General features: G+C 37.8%; 3 protein-coding genes and 1 pseudogene across 3 annotated transcripts; 2 read left to right on the plus strand and 2 right to left on the minus strand.

Moving 5' to 3' along the window:
• The first annotated feature begins 1378 nt into the window (after positions 1-1378).
• LOC143597651 (pentatricopeptide repeat-containing protein At5g40410, mitochondrial pseudogene) lies at positions 1379-1861 on the plus strand (annotated as a pseudogene).
• A 659-nt stretch (positions 1862-2520) lies between these two features.
• On the minus strand, positions 2521-3631 carry LOC143597375 (F-box protein SKIP23-like). The gene has a single exon (XM_077075891.1). It carries the CDS (start codon positions 3605-3607, stop codon positions 2765-2767), a length of 843 nt encoding a protein of 280 aa, XP_076932006.1. The 5' UTR covers positions 3608-3631; the 3' UTR covers positions 2521-2764.
• A 1003-nt stretch (positions 3632-4634) lies between these two features.
• Positions 4635-6656, minus strand: LOC143597386 (pentatricopeptide repeat-containing protein At5g40410, mitochondrial-like). Its single transcript, XM_077075899.1, has one exon. The coding sequence runs from the start codon at positions 6634-6636 to the stop codon at positions 4750-4752; it is 1887 nt and encodes a 628-aa protein (XP_076932014.1). The 5' UTR covers positions 6637-6656; the 3' UTR covers positions 4635-4749.
• A 7231-nt stretch (positions 6657-13887) lies between these two features.
• Positions 13888-18664, plus strand: LOC143597661 (uncharacterized). The gene is made up of 4 exons (XM_077076101.1): positions 13888-14493; positions 15330-15675; positions 16431-16736; positions 17617-18664. The coding sequence occupies exons 1-4, from the start codon at positions 13923-13925 to the stop codon at positions 18662-18664; spliced, it is 2271 nt and encodes a 756-aa protein (XP_076932216.1). The 5' UTR covers positions 13888-13922.
• The last annotated feature ends 1021 nt before the right edge of the window (positions 18665-19685 follow it).

A 19685-nucleotide genomic window follows, 5' to 3' on the forward strand; every position in this document is an offset into this window, starting at 1 on the left:
ATGGTGCTAATAATATATAGTTTACCTGAGATAACTTTTTTTGTAATGTCTACATATGATCAACGATGATCCATGGCCTGCACTGCAACCAACTAAAACTTTATTTCATGAAAAGTCAATTGAAGAAATCGATTGTAGAAGGCAATTGATAAAAAGATTGAAAAATAAATCAAATTTTGAAATTGGCTTTAAAGAGACTCAGAATAGTATAGATCTATCTGAGTTTCAATTTAGGGTTTAGCTGAAGAAAGTAGGGAAACTTTCACAGCAAGGAAGGAAGCTTTGTAAGCTAAGAAAACGTGGACACGATAGCAAATGAAATATGAGGCTGGGTCCCAAAAGCTTTTCTTTTATTATATAGGAAAGGAGAAGTGAGTTGATTTTAGAGTGATAAAGGTGTTTAAAGATCTTGAAATCGACTTCAAGTTGCCCGCTCTCAGTGTTAACATCGATGAGATTGAAGCAGTGCAGAAATTTTGATTGGGACCCTTGTTAGTATATGGTTATACGTGGCACCCGATAATATAAAAAATTCTATACATGTAATATTTTGAAGGTGCTCGTCGATAAGTTATAGTTTTGAATAATATGTACGATACAAAACCATAAATGGAAGTTTTAACTAAGATAATAGTCTCAATTAGGTTTTATGTTCCTCATTCAAAACTAATCAATACTCAACATTATCCAAGCGTTTTGAATTAATGCATTGGCTATAAATGAGAAAAGAACTCCACAACTACGGTTTATTTGGGCGAGGGAATTTCAAGATGAGATACCTCGTATGAAAATCTCCACTCATGCAACAAAAAATAACTTAGAAGCTTTTAAAGAGCAAAGCAGAATATTAAGGTAAATTGCTACAAAATTTTCAAAAATAATCCCTTTTTAGCTTAAATATTAGGAGTATTGGTTTTTAATACTCTCAAGTTTCACGATATGGTTTACACTTTCAACTTTAACTTTGTCACCCACCACACCTAACTTTGACCCTATTTGTTTTTATCACTCCCTCGCTAACGAACGACTAACGTCGTTAGTGGAAACGCTGATGTGGACGTTTATTTAACTGAGTTGGCATGCTTATGTGTTACATGTGGGTCCCACAAGGCCATCTCATCTCCTTCTTCATCATATCAACCCTAGCCAACTCCATCACCACCCACCAACCTCTACCTCTACCTCCACCACCACTCAACCACCACCGACCTCCACCACTCACCAAATTACATTGACTCCTCCACCCTTGATGCTCCTTGTGGTTAAGCAACCAACATATGGAGGTTCTAGGAATACCTCTACCCCGTTGGTGACATCAAGAGCATTCCTAGAGCCTCCATATGTTGGGTGCAAACGTTATTCGAAAGTCAGAGCGTTAATGAAACACCAAGGTGTTATAACAGCTGCGGGCTGCAGTTTTATCGAACATGATAATAAGATTCATAGGTTTGTAGTGAATGATCAAATGCATCCTGATATTAATATTATACATGATAAGTTAAATGAATTAGTTAATAAAATTGGGGAGGCTGGATATGTGGTTAATACAGAAAATGTTGTTCATGATGTGGAGGAAGACGTGAAGGGCGATTTGGTAAAATTGCATAGTGAGAAACTTGCTATTGCATTTGGGCTTTTGGTGTATGGTGACAATGTGCCTTTGATTATTACAAAGAATTTGAGGACTTGTGGTGATTGTCATAACATGGCAAAGTATGTATCGCGTGTTAACAATCAGGTTATTATTATAAGGGAAACGAAAAGGTTTTATCATTTTGCTTATGGGTTGTGTTTGTATGGAGATTATTGGCGATCTGAGGCGGGTAACGGGAGTAGAATTTCAATATCTTTGATTGGTTGAAAATATCACACTAATTAACACACACGCTTACGTTTGAGAACTTTTCAACCGAGGATCACAATGTGTTTTAATACATTCGTGTAACGGTGAGATTGGTGAGGGTGAAACTATAAGAAAACAACAACGTCGTTGGACACCCTAACATCGTGTTGAAGGTAGAAAGCAGTGAGTAAATAACTGGTTGATGATAAAGAAAATGATTTCGTGGTTTATGATATGTGAGTGTGGGTCCTTGTCTTCCCGGGGATTGGTTCTAAACTTCTATTGTCACAAAATGTGGCTTAAGAGTTAATTGGAGTGATGATATAATTAATAATTTTTTTAATTTAATATTTAATTATTTAATGAATTATTATTTTAAAAAAACAAAAAATATATATATATATATATAAGTGATTGGGCGTCACATGGCACAACTTGCCCAAGGATGGAGAGTTATGACTACACCCTATTTTTTTCAAAAAGCCAAAACTCTGACCGAGCGTTACATGGCGCAAAATGCCCAAGCATGAGGCAATTTGACTAAACATGGTCTTACCTTCCTTGCCCTAAAAAGGACAAAATGATACTGATTCAAACATCTCAATAGAACTACACAAGACACAAGTAACCAACTAACAACACAAAGTTAACAATCAACAAAAAGGCAAACAAACTGATTTGAGGCATCAACACAAGCTTTTACATTAAACAGGCCTAAATCCCTTGGTCTTTTATTTATATAGTTAAAACCGGACACGACATTGCATAGATTTACATATACACATCCAACTAAACGAAGACCGAAACTATATACATGTAACCAACAAACACAAGGACCGAAACTATGTTACAAATGCATAAGGTTATCACTGGAAGAAACTATACAACATAAAACACAAACAACATTAGGCACTTACAACATCAATTTAGACTCGGAGTGACCCAAATCGGAGGCGGCCACCGTCTCCCATCATAAAACTTCCTCGGGTAACAAGGCAGCGCCGCAACACTCCCATCTCCCAAATCATAAACCCCCAAATCATGATCACCGTTCGCCCCATCATAATTCCACTCCGAGTAATCATCCGTAAAATAAATCTTATTCCCGTCACACCCTTCGAAATCACAAGCCCTAATTGCAACCGACGCGTTCTCCCCAACAAACAAAGCCCAATCACCCAACTCGTCAACACTTTCCCACGTCCACTCGTCACTCAAAACCACCAACTTAAAAACCTGAAACTCAGTCGTCTTGTAAAAAACATCAAGTTGACGCTGCTCAACATCAAACCCTAGCTCCAAATACCGCGTCACAAGCAACAACTCCTCATCCAAACTGACCAAATACTGCATATCACCACCAACTTGCAACGGCGTATGAATAAAACTCACATTTGGCAAATCCGTTGGCGTAACATCACAAACCGCAATCGTCCCATACTTACTCACCGCATAAAAACACCCTTTATGGTACACAACATCCTCGCAATAAGCCTCGGCGTCGTTTACAAATTTCCAAACACCATCCCCCTTCCTACAATACGCCAAATCCCCCGTCTGGTTAAGTATCACGACCGCGACGCCCTCATCGGACGGACTAGACGAAAACACGACCTTTTTAATAAACGAGTCCCGCATTTCCTTCAAACCGCAACTATAAATATCCCCGTCTCGCGTCCGAAGCGTGTACTCCCTCCCCACATCATAATAATCGAATTTGATCACATTCGGAAACGAAGACAAGGGCGGGAGAAGATGCCTCATTCGGGTCAAGGGGTTGATGGTAAAAACGGCTGTTGTCGGAGAAGGTGAGGAAGTGTGATCTGGGGTGGTTGGATTGGATATGGGAGAAGGTGAGTTCCGCCAATTGGAGCGGATCAAGTCCTGGTGGATTGTGAGGTGTTGAGAGATGAATTCGATCAGTTCTGGTGGGAGCTCCGACCATGGTGTTGTTGAAATTGAATTTGAAATGAAGGGATATATCGGCTAAAATTAGGATGATGATTTTATTTATTTATTTATTTATTTTTTTAAAAAGTTAAAACAATGTCCGGCTAAGAAAACCGGCAGCCCAAAAGCCACTATAGTAAAACTCAACTGAGATCGATTGAGCTTAAATATTGGTTTTTAGATGATCAAAGTCAGTATTTTCTATTAATAAGTGATGTAATGAAAGGGTAATAATTTGAGTTGGACACTTGTCTACTCAAACTAATCAAAGAGTACAGATTCGTTATACTCAAATTAGTCAATGGATTAAAATAGACAACAATTATATACTTATTAACTTAAAATAAAAGTGTCCAAAATAGTTGACATCACCAATGATCATTGTTTGTCTACACATACTCGTTGTCGCAACACCACCATGATACTTCATCGTTGCTGTCATCAATGTGTGTCGCTGCAGGATCTACAAACAACATCGATATTACATTCCACCACCGCTGCCAATCCAACTTCGTTACCACCATCACCATCACCGATACATACGCCCACACCATTCCCGCATCCACTACCTACGGTGCCACCCACCATTTCGTCATTGAAACAACGTTAAATTATTATTTTTCTTTTTCTAAGTATAAAAAAGTATTGGATGATATTGCATAAATGATATATGGACTTTACTATTTCAAGGTGGTTATAGCTTCAGCCTTCCCAATGTCGCATTTAAATGAATGCAAAAAATTATATTGTGATCCTCGGTTGAAAAGTTCTCAAACGTAATCAGTGATTCAGTGCGGCTTTCTCTGTGCATAATCATAAAATATTGACTTTAGGTGGCTTACCAGTTATCAGCATGTAACTCTTGATTCAAACCCGAATTCTTCAACTGCAAATATTTTCCCAAACATGAAAAAACCACCATACTTATGCTGAGATGTTCATGTTCTCTAGTATGATTACCAATAATCTCCACACGAGCATGACCCGTCAGCAAAATGATGAAACCTTTTCGTATCCCGAATAATAATCGCACGATTCTCAACACGCGATACAAACTTTGCCATGTTATGACAATCACCACAAATCCTCAAATTCTTTGTAATAATCAAAGGCACATTGTCACCATACACCAAAAGCCCAAATGCAATAGCAAGTTTCTCACTATGCAATTTTACCAAATCGCCCTTCACGTCTTCCTCCACATCATGAACAACATTTTCTGTATTAACCACATATCCAGCCTCCCCAATTTTATTAACTAATTCATTCAACTTATCATGTATAATATTAATATCAGGATGCATTTGATCATTCACTACAAACCTATGAATCTTATTATCATGTTCGATAAAACTGCAGCCCGCAGCTGTTATAACACCTTGGTGTTTCATTAACACTCTGACTTTTGAAAAGTCAACCCAACGACCCGCTTTAGAGTATAAACTTGCAAGCATAATATAATTCCGCGAGTCCCATGGGTCTAACTGAATTAACTTCCTTCCAACTTCCTCACCGAGCTCGACATTTCCATAAAGTTTGCACCCGTTAAGTAACGCTCCCCAAACGCCCGAGTTCGGTTCCATGGGCATGCTACTGATTAACGCACGTGCGTCGTTTAAACGCCCCGACCGACCCAGAAGGTCAACCATACACGAGTAATGGTCCAACCGAGGTTTGACTTTATAAACACTCGACATTATGTTAAAGAGTCTTTCAGCCTCATTTACAAGCCCCGAATGACTACACGCACTTAACAAGTGTGTGAATGTAACATGGTCCGGTTTAAACCCGTTCTTGACCATAAAGTCAAAATGGTCAACCGCGCGTTTACCATACCCGTGTATCGCGTATGCAGCGAGCATCGCTGTCCATGCTATCACATCCGGTTCTTTCATATCTTCAAATATTTCACGTGCAGCCGCTAATCTTCCTGATTTTGCATAAACGTTTAACAACGCGGTCATTATAGGAATGTTAATATCCAAACCCGAGCATAAAACATTCCCATGTACCGCGTCTACCACTTTCCCAACTCCAATATCTGCACAACCCTGAAGAAGCGTGACAATGGTCGCTTGATCCGGATAAACGTCAACTTCACGCATCATATTAAAATACAAAACACCCATCTCTAAACCACCATTTTGAACATGAATTTTAATAATTGAGTTCCACGATACTAAATTCGGTAACTTGATCCTTTGAAACATCATAGAAGCTGCATCCAAACAGCCGTATTTCCCGTACACGTTAATAAGTGAATTCACAACTTTTGTTTCAGATAATAACCCGGTTTTCACAGCAAATCCATGAATATAAGTTACATAATCTCCCTCATTAGTTCCATCACTTCCACAAGCTGAAATTAACGATATAAATGTAACATCATTCGGGTTCATTCCATATTCGTGTCTCATTCTATAAAACACGTTTAAGCTCAAACCCAGTTCACCCATTTTCGAAAACACGGATATCATCGAGTTCCAAGAAACCGAATCTTTGTGAGGAATTTCGTCGAACAGTTGGTGTGCATCTTTAAAAGATCCCAATTTCGCGTAAACGGAGACTAATCGGTCACCGATGAAGCAATGGCTGTAGCTAAAGCTTTTGATGAGTCTTGAATGGATGGATTGGCAGATGGGTATTGAAGAACAGAGGGTTATGGATGTTATTAGTGAGTGGATAAGTGAATTGGGGTTATGTTGAGGATTGATATTGCAGTGAGTGTTGGATAATTTTGTCGGGTCGGGTTGATTATGAAGAAATCTGGGTTGAGATATGAACTTGTGGCGGGAAGAGATGAGTTTGAAGAGAGAAGAAGGAGAGTGAGTTGAAGACCACATCTCCCATGTTTGGTGAACTGGTGTCCAAGTGAGAGCTGTTGATTTGCTAAAGATTTTTATTAAACGTGGACGGAATTACAAATTTTGTCCTTTAAAATAACACGAATTACGGTTTGTGTCTTTTTCTAAGTTTCCTTGCAGGCGGTGTACTTTAAACTTTTTTTCCTACAAGTTTTGTCCTTTACGCTAACTGGGTTAGAAAAAGTCAGTTAAATGCCCTCACGTGAGACGCATGTGAGGGCATTTTTGTCTTTTCGTCTACCCTGCAAATTTATAACTCCTTCCCCTCATTTCTCTCTTCTTTCTCTCTCTACGCCACCACCATCACCACACCACCACCATCACCACACCATCACCATACCACAACCACTCCGACCACCATACCATGACCCACTCCGGGCACCATACCCTGACCCATTTCTAAACCTTAACAACAGAAACAAAACTAAATCAAATACCCCCTACCTATATGCTAATTCTTGAAATTAACTTAGGGCTTTGATAATTTAGATGGTTATGAAGAATACCCAGAAACAATCTGAGACAACATGCTGGTGGGTGGCTGGAGGGGGTTATGATGCGGCGATTAGGGTTACGGATTTGGGTGGGTTACGGCCGGTTACGCTAGGGTTCAGTTGTTGCTTGCTTAAAATTGGGGAAATCGGAGGTGATGGTTCAGGTGACCATCAGGTGGTGGCGGTGGTGATGGTCGGAGCTGGAGCGGTGGTGGCGGAGCTGTGGTGGTGGCGAATAAGCAGTGACGGAGATGGAGCGGTGGTGGCGGAGCTGTGGTGGTGGCCGGAGTGGTTGGTGGCGGCGGTGAAGATGGATCTGGAAGATGGATCTGGGTTTGTGTCTTCTCCGGCGAGTTTGACCGGAATCTGGGTTTATGGTTGCAGGTTGGCCGGGATAAACGGTGGTCGGATCTAATGGTGGTCACAGAGATGGTGACACTTGTTGGTGGGGATAAGCGGTGGTGATGTTGGGTGTTGCAGCCTTGCAGGTGGTGGCGGTGGTGATGGTGGCCGGGAGAGTGGTGGAAGAATGAAAGAGTTTGGAGGTGGAATGGAGATGAAGATGGAGATGGGTTGGAGAGAGAGAGAGAGAGTTTATTTTAAAATATGAAGAAAAGAGGAAGAAGAAGTTGCAGGGTAGACGAAAAGACAAAAATGCACTCACGTGCGTCTCACGTGAGGGCATTTAACTGACTTTTTCTAACCCAGTTAGCGTAAAGGACAAAACTTGTAGGAAAAAAAAGTTTAAAGTACACCGCCTGCAAGGAAACTTAGAAAAGGACACGAACCGTAATTCGTCTTATTTTAAAGGACAAAATTTGTAATTCTGTCTTAAATGTGTTTAGATTATCTATTAAGGAGATGTACAAGTTTGCGGGTATAGGTGGACAAATAAATTGATTAACTGAATCACCTGAAAATCAAACTGAAACTATTTTTCTCCACCAATGTGTTTAGATTAGATTAATCGGACCGAGACAGCCAAAACCGGTCAACCGAACCGAGACAGCCAAAACCGGTCAAAACCTTAACCAAAACCGATCGTAACCTGGTCATAAGCTGGTTTGAACCCGAACCGAAACCGATCATAAACCGATTTTAACTTTTGTTGGCCAAACTGAATCGGTTTCAACCCAAACCGGTTTTGAGTTTTAAACCAGTTTGTCTAAAACGAAGGCGAAGGCGTTTTATGGTATGTCTTATAAGTTATAACAATGACATTGTAAACAACCTGAAACAAACACAAGTTGTGTCACACCCCGATCAAAGCCGGCGGAACATGCCGAGGTGTAACGATTGCCTATAAGCACATGACACTAATTAAAGCGACAATATTTAAAAAACTCATTTCATTTCACAACATAAAAAATGTCACATAACAATATTCAAATATTCAAGAGATAGTCAAATACAAAATATAGCAAATCAAATATTGTTCATTTTGCTAATAACTTAAAGGTCTTGACATTCGTTTTCTTCACAGGCATCGAATCAACCGAGATGTAAACATGTAACATTTCATAAAATAAAGTTTGTCAACACAAAGGTTAGTGAGCAATTCATAAGTTTGAGCAACAATAGTATATAGTAAGAAAAGCCACAAACTAATATACGAAACAATAAATAAGCGTTATAAACTTGGATAAAATAGTTATCGCTAACAAGTTAGCGACACCCAACTATAAGGGGATGCAAAATAGTTTAGGATTTTATAGTTATCGTTAATTGCATTACGTTAACGACACCTTGCCATGAGGGGTTGCCAAATGGTCTAGGATTTATAGTTCCACCATCCAAAAGCGATAAACACATAGGCAAATAAGCATAGAACACCAAATCGAGCAATTATTCAAGTAAAGTATACAACAACGTTTGTGGTTTAAGACCCAAGTATAAAACATTTAGTTTAGATAAGATGAAATGTCACCCCCAAAACAAAAGATAGAAAACGGGGTATGAAGTTACTCACGTTCAAGTAATAAACTTGAAAGATTGATTATTTGGAGATTTGCCGGTACGCCAGGTTAATGTATGAAGCCTAAATAAAAGAAAGTATTGGATTTAGAAAGGTTGTCTTGAAGATCTTTAAATAAAATAATTGTTGTAAAAAGTAAACAATTAAAGTTCAAGGTTTATAATGTAACTATTTAAGAATTTATAATAATAACCCTTTAAAAAGGTAAGTTTGCTCGAAACCGGGTTAAAGTATCTAACCTTAATATTTACTTAACCTATGTTAAGTAATAAGATGAGAAAATGCTAAATGCAAGTTCCTTTGGGACAAAGATACTAAAACGGGTCTTCAACGAGTGTTCGGATTGTTGGTTCGGGTCTTGATAATTGGTCAAACCAAAAGTCAACTTTCCAAAATAATGAATGTTATGAGATAACTCAATAAAACTTTATAAGACTTAACCAAGTATGTAGATCTATTGTTTTAGAACTAACAACGTATGTTAATCGAGTGTTCGGTTTTGTCGGTCCAAACTATGTTATGAGATCAAGTTGGATCCAACAATTCCAAGCATTTAAGAAAATAATTAAAATCAGTTTGTAAACTATTTATACAGAATTATACAAGTCTTGATAGCTAAAAACACACTTGTGTGTCTTAAGTGAGTAAAAATCAGACTGGTTCGTTTTCCATCTCACAATATGTTCCTTGATGGTTTCCATATGCCCAAATATCATAGATCTTGTATAAAAATTTATAAATGAAAAATATTTAAGTTTTACAACTAAAAAGTTAACAACAATTCTTTTAAGCAAAAGTTTCGGTTTGGTTCGGTTTCCATCTCCCAACGAGTTCATAGATGGATTCCACATGCTTAATATCAAAGAACTTGTAAAAATGATTTTAGAAACTCAAATCTAACAATAAACATGTTTAAACAACTATTTTTAACAAAACTAGTAAGCAAAAGTTCGGTTTCCGGTTTAGAGCTATATATGGTTAAACCGAAGCATAGACTCTTAGAACCCACACCATGGAACTTGTAAATAAACTAAAATGAGCAGAATTTAGTCATAAATAATATGTGCAAACAAGTTATGTGTGTGTATATATCAAGAACACGAAGTCCTCCATAAAGTCTTGCCTTACGAGGTCCGAAACTTAACCAACCGGAGTCGGAGAAGTAACTACCAAAGGTAACAAGGGGTGTGTATTATATATATGTTGTACCACCATAATCAAGTATAAATAATGTTAGATGAACAAATTTGAAAGAAAGATTAAATTCAGTTTGACTTTTAGAAGTCAAACTCTTCAAAAACACAATAATATTAACCTTGAATTTTTGATGTTTGAGAGAGAAATTGAAGTTGTAGCAGGTGTAAATGAGTAGAAATGGTAGTGTATATATAGGGGAAGGAGTTGGGTCAAAGATGGGTGATAATAACAAGTATTTGATGCAAAAAGGGGGTCAAAACAAGCACAAAAAAACAAAAACAGAAATCTGGCGCAGACTGCCTTTAGCGCGGCGCTAAGGTCTTTGCTCTTGACTTTAGCGCGGCGCTAAAGTCACCTGGTGGAATTTCTGAACTTTCAAAATTGACAGTTTTGGCCCCCGGAGTTGTTTTTAAGCGTTTTAAGGCCATTTCAGGGACCGAAAAGTGTTTTCAAGACCCAACAAGTGTAAAACAATATTGTAACATAAAATTCATCATTTTTATTATATCCAAAGTTTCGGTTTACAAAACGGGTTGGTTTACTTAGATAAAGTTTACAAAACGAATACGAATCGAGACCCGAAATTGACGAATGTCATAAGTTGAAGAGGTATTGGGTGGTGTTAGGTTTCCTTCGAGTACGACATAGAGCAAACATGAAGATAATCACATAGGATAAGTGGATGACGTTTGACGTATAAGGGTGGCTTTATGTGTCTTAAGTTGGTGATAATCGTTGTTTTTTTATGTCTTTGATGTAATTGCTGATTGTCAATATTGTTGGGCAAGTTTGTATGGTCGGTTGAGTTTAGCATCTTCATATTCTGTTCGGTGATTAATAAAATATTTTTATTGGTCGTTAAAAAATAAAGAGGTTAACTATTATTTTTAATGATTGATTTATATTAACTGAATAAATTAACTAACTAAAGTTAAGAAACAATAACGAAAGTGAGTTGTTTATGCATTTTGGAGCCTATTTGATTGTGAGAGGGACAAAGCCTAGATAAGACATGATACGCTTAATTAGAACATCTATTCATCTACAACAAGTAGAAACCCCCTTGTCTGGATCTACATTACTCCATTACAGACTGGCAAAAAGGTAACCCCGCCATTGTAGTAATTAAATTTAGGGATATTGATTTTTAATACTCTCAACTTTCCCTCATTGGTAGATAACACTAAAAACCTTCGATTGTCACTCACCACTCCCAACTTTTATCTTATTTTCCTGTACCACTCACCGTCTAAATGAGCACTAACCTCGTTAATGTTTTGAATTAAAAATGCCATTCAAATTAGTTGAGGGGGTAAAACAAAAATTTTATTTTTAACACACAACCTCCATTTCTGGTGACCTTGTTTTTTCCGCGACCTCGTTTTTTCCGGTGAATTTGAGTTTTTCGGCTTCTCGTCTTTCAAAAAATGGAGATGGTTTAGAGGTGTAAAAAGGTGATGGAGATCATGAAGATTGTGCATATGATGAAGATGGTGTTCGCCGGAAACCTGCAACTCGATTTTCCGGCACGCAGGTGATCCCGGAAGGTGGCTGGGTGAGACACTGGTGGTGGCGGGGAGCGGGGGTTGCGGTTTTGGGGTGGTGGGCGGTGAAATGATGGACATGGTGTTCGCCGGAAACCTGCAACTCGTCGGAAAACTCAAATTCATATGCGAAGCTCGATGAAATGATGGATATGGTGTTCTGAAAGACGAGATAGCTGGAAAACTCAAATGCTGGAAAAAACGAGGTAGCCGGAAAAACAAGGTCACCGGAAATGGAGGTTGTGTGTTAAAAATAAAATTTCTGTTTAACCCCCTCAACTAATTTGAATGCCATTTTTAGTCCAAAACATTAACGATGTTAGTGTTCATTTAGACGGGGAGTGGTACAGGAAAACAGGGTGAACGTTGGGAGTGGTGGGTGACAAATCGAAAGTTGAGAGTGTTATCTACCAATGAGGGAAAGTTGAGAATATTAAAACCAATATCCCTTAAATTTATGGATAAAGTCCTCTTCTGCAAACTTGTAAAGGACTTTAAAATGTGGCCCACTTTCTCTCTCTATTTCTCTCACATACACACACACGCAATATATATATATATATATATATATATATATATAATATTTTTTAATTGGTTTGTAAAGCTTTGTTGTTGTGGAAAAAATGTAAGGTTTTAAAGAAAATATTGGAATCAGATGTGGCGATGAGATGTCGATTTGTACGAGTTTATTGTTGTAGATGCTCTTATTGACAACTGATGATTGCGTGTAATGTGAGCATGTGGGTACATTAATATCTTCTGTAAGAGATCAACATTGTATTGCGAAATGGGATGGTTCTGACTTGTTGAGATAAATTCTGGTCTTCAGATTCTCTCATTGTAGATTTCTACGAGTTATTTTGTATAACGCCTGAGAAGTTCTTACACACTATAGTGTTGCAAAATTTGTTTAATAAACACGCTAGTTTAAAAAAAATCCAATAAAGATAATGAATGCTTCATTATTCAAATGTATATTATGCTTTGAGGTTAGAGGTGGGTAAACGAGTCTTTTCAGGAATAGAAACCGGTTTCAAGCTTGGTCAACAAAAGTTAAGAACTGGGTTGAGTAAGAACAGGTTTCGGGTATGGACCCGGGTGGGTTTTTGACTTGGTTTTTATTGGGTAGTCGGGTTCATGTTTTGACAAGCCCGGGTCTGAATCGGGTTACAATTTTTCTGAAAAACCGAAACATGATTCATACCTGTGATTAAGGGTGAGCAAAAAACGGTTCAGAACCGTCAGAACCGAGGAACCAGAACCGAACCGGTGCCTCAGAACCGCTAATGTGTGTACCGGTTCGGTTCTCGATTCTCAGAATTTGCACTAAACGGTTCCCGGTTCGGTTCCGGTTAAAACTGGCGGTTCTAGACTTGGAACCGAAGAACCGGAATATTCTAAACGTTTTAAATAAATTTACCAATCCCCATTTTGTATAGAGTAACTTATTAATCGGCATCCATTTAATCATTTTTTAATTCAAATCTTCTTTCTTTACGTTCAAAAACTAGCAACCATGATCAATTTGAAATAAGCTATCAACGTAATTTAATATAAAATGATATGGTCTTCCATTAATTTATCGTTGCTCATGATTTATTTAACTTTAACACTTAGGTTTTAATAAAAAATATAACGGATGTTCATGTTGTAATCTAAATTAGTTTTACCGTGAAAGAAGACATACAATTGTATAAACTTTTGCAATTTGCAAAGTTTGCATAACTCATTTAATAAATAAATTATCGAACCGGTTCTAGCCAGAACCGTTTAGCGAGAACCGGTTTTAGCGGTTCTGGAACCGAACCGGTTTACTACAATAGGTTCCGGTTCTATTTTTCACTCATTTTCGGTTCGGGTTACGGTTCGGTTCTTGCGGTTCTGAACCGTTGCACAGCCCTACCTGTGATTCTGATAGGACCGGGATCGGAACCGGGTTTTTCATTTTCCAATTTTCATATTCCAACGGTTCTTTTTAGGGGTTTTCATTTCCCATTTTCCAAACCCTTCACCCCCAAAACCCCAAACTCCCAACCCACATCATCATCATCATCAATGGACAATCAAACCCAAACACCTGCAACCGATTCCAACACCAAGCACACACTCGCCATACTCTTGGCATACTCGGGAGCAGGCTTCCAAGGCATGCAAAAAAACCCAGGTGCCAAAACCATCGAATCTGACCTCCACCACGCTCTCTACCTCTCCAACGCCATTTCCCAACCCGACCGAGACTGCCCCAAACGCTTCCACTTCGCCCGGGCCGCCCGGACCGATAAAGGGGTCTCCGCCTTAGGCCAAGTGGTCTCTGGGAAGTTTAAACTGGACTCATTTGTGGAGGGGCTTAATGATAGGTTGGGTGATCGGGTTCGGGTGTTCGGGGTTAAGCGTGTGGCGAATACGTTTAGTGCGAAGAAGTCGTGTGATCGGAGGCGGTATGTGTATTTGTTGCCGGCTTTTGCGTTGGATTGTAAGGCGCATAGGGATAGGGAGAGTGTGTTGGCGAGTGTCGGGTCGGGGAGCGACTTGGTTAGGTGTTGGGAGTGTTCGGAGAGAGGGCGGAAGGTTGAAGTTCGGTCGGGTGGTTCGTCGAACACCTGTAGTGCGAATAAAACATCTTTAGGTAATGGGAATGGTCCTTGCTATGGTAATGGGCATGCTCGTGTTCGTTTTGCTTAACGTTGAGTGATGATAACATGAAAATAAACTTGAGAATAAAATGTCTTTAGGTAATGGGAATAGTTGTATAGGATTATTGTAGGCATGTAAAAGACCTGAACATATAATCAGACACATTTTATTGTTTATGTTCGTTCATTAAGAAAATGTGCACGTTCGTGTAAAACCTAAATGAACGTAAACAAACAAACAAACAAACATAATTGACCACTTGTCTATTTCTTAAAGATTAAAATGTCTTTAGGTAATGGGAATGGTAGTAAGGAATCCTTGAAGGACTTTAAATGAACACGAGCGAGGGCATGTTTGTGTTTATTCATTTAACTTTAACCGAACACGAACATATCAAATACGGACGTTAAGAAAATGAGCACGTTCGTGTTTGTTTGTTTAAAACCTAAACAAACAGTTCACAGACATTAAGAAACAATTTACTTTTTAAAATAACCAAGTAAATATATGTATACAACTATACATATAATTTAAACGAGCCCCTTTTATGTGTGTGTGTGTATCTATTAAAATTTAAACGAACAAACTTAGAATAATGTAAACAAATTAACATAAATGAACGAACATAAACAAACGTTCAAGAATATACATGAGCTAACAAAACGTGTGTTCATGCTCGATCATTGAATTAAGTGAACAAAAATTTTTGTTCATGTTCGTTCGTTTATTAAATAAACGAACTTCCTGTCGAACAGTTCATGAATGTTCGGTTCGTTTACTGGCCTAAATCCTTGTACCCTAAATCATTGGGAAATCTGTCTTCTTCAGGCAATGATCGTGATAATAAACACAATCTCGATCCTGCAAACGAGAACGTATTTCATTATGGTGACAAAGAGAAAGAGAGGTTTAACAAGATTCTTAAACAGTATGTAGGGACTCACAATTTCCATAACTTTACTACGAAAATGAACGCTACTGACCCGGCTGCTAAGCGATGCATTATATCGTTTTGTGCTGACACGACTGTGACAATTGATGGGATAGAATTTGTGAAATGTGAAGTTGTTGGACAGAGCTTTATGCTTCACCAGATCAGGAAGATGATTGGTGTTGCTGTTGCTGTTATGAGAAATTGTGCTTCGGAATCGTTCATTCAAACTGCCCTACAACAGTTAGTTTTTTTTGTTCATAACTTTTGTATACATCACTTTTGTTTTGTTAAGAAATATTCACTTTTTATTTTAAGTTTTTAACTATACAAAAACAAATATCTAAATCTCAAAAGATAAAAAAAAATTAGTTTGAAACAATCTATTTATAATCACAACTAGAGGTTGTTCAGCCGAAAGTTTGTTTATTAAAGAATTGAACGAACAAGAAGAAAAGTTTTTGTTCATTTAGTTAAATGAACGAGCACAAACACATGTCTCTTTCGTGAACGTTCGTTCATTTACGCTCGTTTATGTTAATAGGTTTATGCTATTTTAAATTCTGTCGTGTATATATTTATTTAAATTTATTTGGGTTGATTACAATTTATTCTCGTTATATTAAACTATGAATATCATCCATTACAATTTAGTCTATTATTTTTTAGGCAGAACAGATTGATGTTCACGATTACTTATAATGGTGTTCCGTTGTTTATGTTTGTTCGTGCATGTCCGTTTGTTTGCATTTATGAAACGTTTGTTTATACTATTAATAAATGAACATAAAAGAACACAAAGACAATCATTTTCTTGACGAACACACACAAACAAGAAGCCCTGTTCGTTTAGTTGTTCGTGTTCGATTATTAAAGTTAGACAAACAAACATGAACATGCCTTGTTCATGTTCGTTCAGTTATTTTTCCTGGATAGTTTGGTAATTGTGTATTTAATTATCAGTAATCATGTTTTAGTTTGTTATCTATGATAATTAGGGATGTTAAAGTTAATGTGCCTACCGCCCCAGAAGTCGGTTTATATTTAGAGGAGTGTTTTTTCACAAATTATAACCAGAAATGTAAAGATACCCACGAAGAAGTGTCGATGAAAGATTATGTAAAAGAAGCCGAAGAGTTCAAACTAAAACATATTTATCCTTACATTGCATCAACCGAGCATAAAGAAGGAACCATTGCTGTTTGGTTGCATTCTTTGAACCACCGAAATTATCCAGATTTAGAACCCGAGGAGAATAGTGGAGCAAATGAGGCGTCGGGAAGTCAGACTGAAAAGACAACTGGGTGAGTCAATTCACTGTTCTTGTTGCTTTTGAATGTTTGTTTAATCTTTTGTGCATATATTTTTAAGTTTTAATACTTGGGTTCATACTATAGAATCAATATGGCTTTCGGTCGATAAGATTCGGAAAGAAATATATTAAACCAGATTTGTCAGTTAATAGTGTTGTTCAAAAAGCGCGGCCTCGTTAAAAAGTACTCATTTATTGAAACGGTTCGTGCTGACTCGGTAAACAAGCCGAGGCAGGTTCGGGTCGTGTCCGCTCATGGCTTTCTTGTTTGGCTTCATGGCTTGTTTAAATTAAACTCCAAATTTTAATAATGACAATAATAGTTATACTGTAATAGTAATAGTGATAGTAATAATAGCAGTAATAGTAGTAATATTGCTAGTAACATATAAAAATATTCGATAAAAAACGAAAATAATACATATAATATTTTGAACCTGTCTTTCCATTTTTAAATAAATTGTAAAAAAACCAAAATAATACATATAATTTTAATAAATTCTTTAATTTATAACTTTTGGATTATTTGTATATTAACAAATTATTTGTCTTTTATATTTCAATATGTGAACAAAAATAAAATAAAAAAGATTAACGATCCCGCTCAAGCGTTTTATGAGCCGATCTCGAGCTTAACTTTTCAGCTCATTAAAATAAACAAGCCAAGCCGATTCAGCCCTTTTTATTTTGAGTTCGAGCCCAAGCCCAACATGATTCGGCTCGAGCTTTTTACGAGCCAAGGTCGAGCTCAACCTTTTAGCTCGTTAAAATAAACGAGCCAGTCTAAGCCCGAGTCGTGACCCCAACTCGGCTTGTTTATAGCCCTAGTCAAATTACACGTAGAACTTAAATAAATTATCTTATTCTGACAGGTGCAAATGGGATCGTTACCGGAGCCACATTTCACCAAGCTGTTTCGTCAGACACCCGATACATTATTACGAAAAAACAACTATTCATGAGGTCGATTTAGAGCATCTTGCAACCGCTATGAAGACTCGTCTAAACGTGTTTTTTCCGTACATTCACGAACTCCGTGTTCGGTACGGTGGTATATCCGAAAACGACATTACTAACAAAATAATATGCGATGTTAACATGATGGTTGATGCCGCACTTTCAGTTACTTACAACCGACTCCGGTTCATCCTCCAAAATCACGACCCGATCGCTTTTGCTGCTCGGATGAACCCCAAATCACCCCTGAGCAATAAGTTTAAGTTTCCCGCATTTATCTCATCCGTTCTCGGTAGCATCGGGCCTCTACGTGACGATTTTCAAGACACGCTTATTGTATACGCCACGTCAGCAGACCGGAGTCAAACGTTCGGACGCGCCCAAAACTTTGACTTCATAAGCGGTCATTTCTACCGCCTCATCGATAACCTAGTGGCGATCGGTGTCCCGCTTGCACCGATCGACGTGAAGCGCAGCAGCATCCGTTCGGGGTGGTTTTTCTCGACCTTACTTGTAAACCATGAAGAAGGTTTATGGGACTTCACTGCCACGTGTCATTACTCTAAATACAAACATCGGGATATTGCGAGCGCGTGGATGACGCTTAATGACGATCCTGCCCTTCGGGCGTTTCCCGATTGTAGTTTGAGGTACGAGTGTTGCACGGATCCTGACGTTGTTAATGCGGTCATAGCATCACGTCCTGAGGGTGTTCCGGATGATGTTGACGGGGCAACGGCTCCCGCTCGGCCGAGTGGTTTAGTTTTTAATGTGAATGGTTTTGGGGTTCGGCCAGCAGTGGCGGCTGAGGGCGGGAGTCGGGGGGTTTATATACTTGGACGAGGTACTAAGCGGTATAATTGCACTACACTTGGTCGAAACCTGAATGAACATGACATGGTTTCGATGCTGCGTGAATATATCTTGATGTATGATTCATCGTGGATAGATAAAAGTTTTTAGGCCTCTGATTATGCTCTCTATTATTGCAAACTGTCTTATTTTTATTATATATGTCGACGTTTTAAAACGAGTTTAGAGTGATCTGCTGAGTTAAATGATTGTGTTGAAACGTGGTGTCCGGAGATATCTGTGCCAATACCACAAGAGGATAGCTTAAGAACCAGAATGTATCGATGTGTATTGAATGGTATATTTCTGGTGGTTGATGTTTTGTTATCGATGACCTTTAATGTGATTACTGTTTATACTCTAATTTGATCTTGAGAGCGTCTCAGGTCTTACTTTCTATAATAGTTCTTGGAACTTATCCCGTTCCAAAGGTCAAAATGGAGAGGATATGGTATCCAAGCATGCCATATATCCATCCGTATGCTCGTTTTCTTCAGGTGTTATCCGGAACAGATCTTGCATCTGTCATTATTAGGAAATCAATATTCAGATATAATAATACTGAGCAATATTCTTTAGGACAAATATTTGGTTCAATGTTATATGTCCGGAGGTCGAGGATCTGGGTTAGTCCGGAGTACTGGGGTCTGGACCCGACATCCGGCATCAATTGTATAAGACACAAAGGTGATTCGGAACATGTTTTTTTTATTATCAAACTAGTTTTTATCCCCCGTATTACGGGGTTGTTTTATATTGTTTGTTCTAATATTTACTTATTTTTTGAGTTTATATTTTTTTTATTGTATGATAGTTAATAATATACCTATGGTTTGACGATAAATTGTTTCACAAATAAATAAGCTGTTATAACTCGATTTTTAAAAGCTATATGATTTTTATGAGACTCAAGACCCGTTTATTTTTTTTACTATAAAATTGGTTTTTTAATTATAAATAATATTTATAAAAGTTAATAATATACTTATGGTTTGATAAGACCCAAGACCTGTTTATTTGTTTTACTATAAAATTGGGTTTTTAATTAAAAAATATATATATCTTTTTTAAAATAAATAAGATATTAATTTTTAGCATATCCTATTTTATAGGATTTTTATATCAATAATTT

The sequence above is a fragment of the Bidens hawaiensis genome, unplaced genomic scaffold (genome assembly GCF_021521415.1).
Source record: "Bidens hawaiensis isolate Kalapana, Puna unplaced genomic scaffold, B.hawaiensis_p1.1 tig00001792_1, whole genome shotgun sequence".
In the NCBI taxonomy this organism is placed as follows: Eukaryota; Viridiplantae; Streptophyta; class Magnoliopsida; order Asterales; family Asteraceae; genus Bidens; species Bidens hawaiensis.